This window comes from Gracilinanus agilis, chromosome 3, assembly GCF_016433145.1.
Source record: "Gracilinanus agilis isolate LMUSP501 chromosome 3, AgileGrace, whole genome shotgun sequence".
In the NCBI taxonomy this organism is placed as follows: Eukaryota; Metazoa; Chordata; class Mammalia; order Didelphimorphia; family Didelphidae; genus Gracilinanus; species Gracilinanus agilis.
This window is the reverse complement of record NC_058132.1, coordinates 77,260,861-77,265,452: the sequence shown is the minus strand read 5'-3', so window position 1 is coordinate 77,265,452 and position 4,592 is coordinate 77,260,861. Positions and strand designations below refer to the sequence as shown.

The 4,592-nt window shown below is 43.7% G+C and overlaps 1 protein-coding gene across 1 annotated transcript in view; it reads right to left on the bottom strand.

Annotated features, from left to right (window-relative positions):
• Positions 1-244: 244 nt before the first annotated feature.
• HEYL (hes related family bHLH transcription factor with YRPW motif like) overlaps positions 245-4,592 on the bottom strand; it is a 27,460-nt gene continuing 23,112 nt past the window's right edge. The window contains exon 5 of the mRNA XM_044668777.1: positions 245-1,719. Coding sequence (XP_044524712.1) covers positions 1,052-1,719 — 668 coding nt within the window. The 3' untranslated portion in view covers positions 245-1,051. The remainder of the gene's footprint in view (positions 1,720-4,592) is intronic.

Below are 4,592 nucleotides of genomic sequence, written 5' to 3'. Positions count from 1 at the left end.
TGCTGGGAAGGGCCATACAAGGGGCTGACTTTGTCATGGACACACAGAAATGGATGACCAACTCAGGGTAGAATAATAACTAGTATTAATACATACATCACTCACAGAGCATTCTTTCTATGTTAACTCATTTGATCCTCACAGTAACCCTGGAAAATAGGTACTATTATTATCTCCATTTTACAGATGAGGAAACTGAGGCACAGAGAAATTAAGGGATTTGCCCAGGGTCACAGCTAGTGTCTGGGGGTAGGATTTGAACTTAGACCTTCCAGATTCCAAGTCCAGCACCCTATGGACCTTGTCCACTAGCTGCCACTGAGTTACCTAGATGGAGTGTCTTGCTCTGAGAGCCATGTCACTCAAGGGAATACCTCTAAAGGGGAGGCTGAGGTTCAGTAAAGGGCATCCACAGCAGAGGAATCAAAGCCAAGGAATTGCAACCTAGTGGTATGTGATTGGGGTCCATATGAAGACTCTTTAGGAAAGCCCAAGGAGCCTGATTTGACTGTCCAGCGGTCGATGGCACCCAGGCAATCTTCCCTGTCAGCACCACCTATAGGGGGCACCACAATGCCCTACTTGTCAATTACATGATGAAATACATCCATATGGGGGAACACTGGCTGGAAGTGAAGACGTAGGATGAGAAGATCTGGTCCAACCCCTCCATTCTGACATGGCTCCATCGAAGGTCCAGCCAGAAGGAGTTTCCTTAGGCTCATCCAGTCAGGAAGGAGGAGAGGCAAGAGAGGAAGCCGAATTCTCTGGCTTTGGGTTCAAGGCTCATTCTGATACACCAGACAGCCAGTTTTACAATTATTAATAAAACTGAATGGGAGAAGGGGAGCTGGATGGAGCCTGGAGGCAGGAAGGAGGACATGAAGATGGGAACTGGAGAGGCTACTACGAGAAGCAGGGAGGAGGAGAGAGGCAGGATGGGGATGGAAGAAGGAGCCCTTTCCATCATGGTGCCATCCAGGCCCGCTTTGGCCACGGTCCCAGGGAATGGCAAGTTGTGCATGTGCCAGGAATCTGGCAGGGAATCGACTCAGAAAGCCCCAACCTCAGTAGTCCAGGAGCGGCAGAGTCTGGCAGTGGCAAGCCTGCCTGTGGGCCCCTGAGCAGATGGGCTCAGCACAGGGGGTGATGTGTAGGCAGGAGGAATGGGGACTCCAGGGGAGGGGGAGCAGGAGGGGGAGGAGAGCAGGACTGCAGCAATGTGGCTGTTTCTGGAAGCTGCGCCACTCCCCACAGGGACCGGAGCTGGGCTAGCTGGCCTCCCTGCAAGGCGGGCCCGAGGAGGGCCTGCTGGCACCCGACGGCTCAGGAAGCTCTTCCGGGCAGGCAGGATAGTGCCAGAGATTCGGTGGAGAGGGGTGGTTCGGAGCATGGGGATGGAATATGCCAGAGAGGAGGCTGTTACAAGTGCCAGTCCTGGGCTGGGCCCTTGCTGGGGCATTGGAAGCTGGCCTGAGGCTGCCGAGTTGCCATGGGGGAATGCCCAGGGCCAAGCTGGGCAAGGCAGGAAGGTGGCAGCCCCTGACGAGGGCACCATCTCAGCGATGTAGTTGTGCAGATGAGAGAGGAGACGAAGCCGGATGGGCTCGGTACTGCTCTGGCCCTCCAGGATCCCGAGGTATCTGCCAACTTCAGTGAGGCACTCTCGAAAGCCAATGCTTCTGTAGTCTACTGCCAGGGCACGGGCATCAAAGAGTCCTGAGGGGCAAAGGACACAGGAAACATTAGACCCTGCTGGGCTCCAAGGAACCCTACTCACTACAATTGTTGGACAGCCCGGGGAGGGACCTGGCTGACCAGGGCGATGACTCCATTGCAAATGTCTGCTAAGTTTTCAAAGGCCTAAAAACATGTCAGAATGAAACCCACCTTCCCACTATCCAGGATAAAAATAACTCTGTCTCGGAAGACAGAATATGCTTACCACCAGCTTACATTCTCTTATCATCAGCAGGAACATAATCATTATGACTTACAGCTGCAGCTGAAACTCTGAGACTCCCAGAATCATATAATTTTGGAACTAGAAGGTTTTTTTTTTTTGTTTTGTTTTGTTTTTCAGTCATTTCTGACTCTTCATGACCCCATCTGGGTTTTCCTCGCAAAGTTATTAGAGTGGTTTGCATTTCCTTCTCTGGCTTATTTGACAGATGAGGAAACTGAGGCAAACGGGGTTAAGTACTTGCCCAGGATCATATAGTAAGTATCTGAGGCTGGTTTTGAACTCAGGAAGAGGAGACTTTCTGACTCTGGGCCAGGTACTCTGTTCACTGGGCCACCTTGCTGCCCTAGTTGAAGTGACTAGTGGTTTTCAAGTCTAAATCTCTTATTTCACAGATAAAGAAACTGAGTATTAGGAGCTATTTTACCCAATTATATGACCATAAATCTGACAATCTAGGTGAAATGGATGACTATTTACAAAAGTATAAATTGCCTAGATTAACAAAAGAGGAAATAGAATACTTAAACAATCCCATCTCAGAAAAAGAAATTGAACACGCCATCAAGGAACTCCCCCGGAAAAAATCGCCAGGACCAGATGGATTCACAAGTGAATTCTATCAAACATTTAAAGAACAAATAATCCCAATACTCTACAAACTATTGACAAAATAAGCAAAGAAGGAATCTTACCAAATTTTTTTAATGACATAAATATGGTACTGATACCTAAGACAGGAAGACCAAAAACAGAGAAAGAAAACTATGGACCAGTCTCCTTAATGAAAAGAGATGCAACAATTTTAAATAAAATACTAGCTAAAAGACTATAGCAATTTATCACAAGGATCATTCACTGTGACCAGGTGAGATTTATACCAGGAATGCAGGGCTGGTTCAATATTAGGAAAACCATCTGCATAATTGATCATATCAACAACCAAAGTAACAGAAATCACATGGTTATCTCAATAGATGCAGAAAAAGCCTTTGACAAATACAATCCATTCCTATTGAAAACACAAGAAAGGATAGGAATGAAAGGATTTTCTCACAAAATAATAAGTAATATTTATTTAAAAGCATCAGCAAGCATCATCTGCAATGAAGCTAAGTGAGAAGCCTTCCCAATCAGATCAGGAGTGAAGCCAGGATGCCCATTATCACCTCTATTATTTAACATTGTACTAGAAATGCTAGTGGTGGCAATTAGAGAAAGAACTGTGGGAGCAAAAATGCAGGAAAAAACCGTGATTTACTGCTTGTTTATATAGGTATAGGATTTGGGGTTTTGTTTTTAAAAGATTACTCGAGTGATAATATATGTAAAACCCAGTGGAACTGCTTGTCAGCTCCAGGAAGGGGGAGGGAAGAGAGGACAGAGAGGACATGAATCATGGAACCATGGACAAATATTTTTAAAAAAGGAGAAAAAGAAACTGAGGTCCAGGGACTTTGGTCCCTTCCCTTTAAATCTTTCCACAGTCACAAGGGAAGTTAAGTAGCCTCATTTTAAAAAATGTGAATAGTTGTAAGGCATGTTGAATTGGCTATACTAATTTTTAGTATTCTTTGTGATAATTTAATTTTTTTTTTAAAAGGAAAGTTCTCTAGTGGAGTGCCCCAGGCATCTGTCCTTGGTTCTGTGCTATTGAACATTTTTATCAGTAACTTGGATGAAGTCACAGAAGGCATGTTTGGCAAGTCTGCAGAAGACACAAAGTTGGGAAGGACAAGTTTAAATGATTTGCCCGAGGGCATATAGCTAGATAGTTGCAGAGTCAAGAACTAGACTGAGGTTTTCCAAAGTTCCCTTTATGCCCTCAAAAATTATGGAGATTTCTCCATAGAGTTTTTGTTTATTTAAGTTAATGCCTATCAATATTTGCCATATTAGAAATTTAAATGTCTTAAATGAAAATGAATTAATTATTAATTTAAATTATTAGATTATATTATAAAAATAATCTTGAAAAGCTCTTAGGGGCATCGAGAAAGAACCACAGTGGTGTACTTATATGGTACTACCTTGTTAATAAGAAAAACAAATATGAACAAAGTACAAGGTCTATACCTTCTTTCTGTACATAATCTCATTCCATCTAAGAACATGAGGCTCTTGGATCCCCATTCGTAGATAGCACAAAGCTGAGAGGGATGGAGGGCAGGAGAGCTAACTGGAGGATGATCACATGATTGAGCCTCAAAAGCTGGTCTGACTCCACTGCCCAGCACTTGTCCACAACTCTTATAAGCCTTCTTGGAAAATGAAATCCAACCTCTTCATTTTGTAGACTGAGAAACCGAGGCTTAGTGGAGATATGGTATATAGTAGAAACACTGTTCTACTTAAAATGAGAAAAGACTTGGGTTCAAATTCTGCCTTAGACCCAACATGACCATAGGCAGATCACTTAACACCTCTAAGTCTCAATTTCCCTACTAATAAAATGGAAATAATAATGGTTGTGGTATGTGGTTTCAAGGATGAAATAAGCTTTGCAAACCTTATGTTACTGTATAAATATCCATCTTTAAAAATGTTTCTCTAATTTTTTATTGGTACTTGTAATTTTTATATTCCCTCTCTCCCTTCTTTCTCTCTTTCCCTCCCTCCCTCCCTCCCT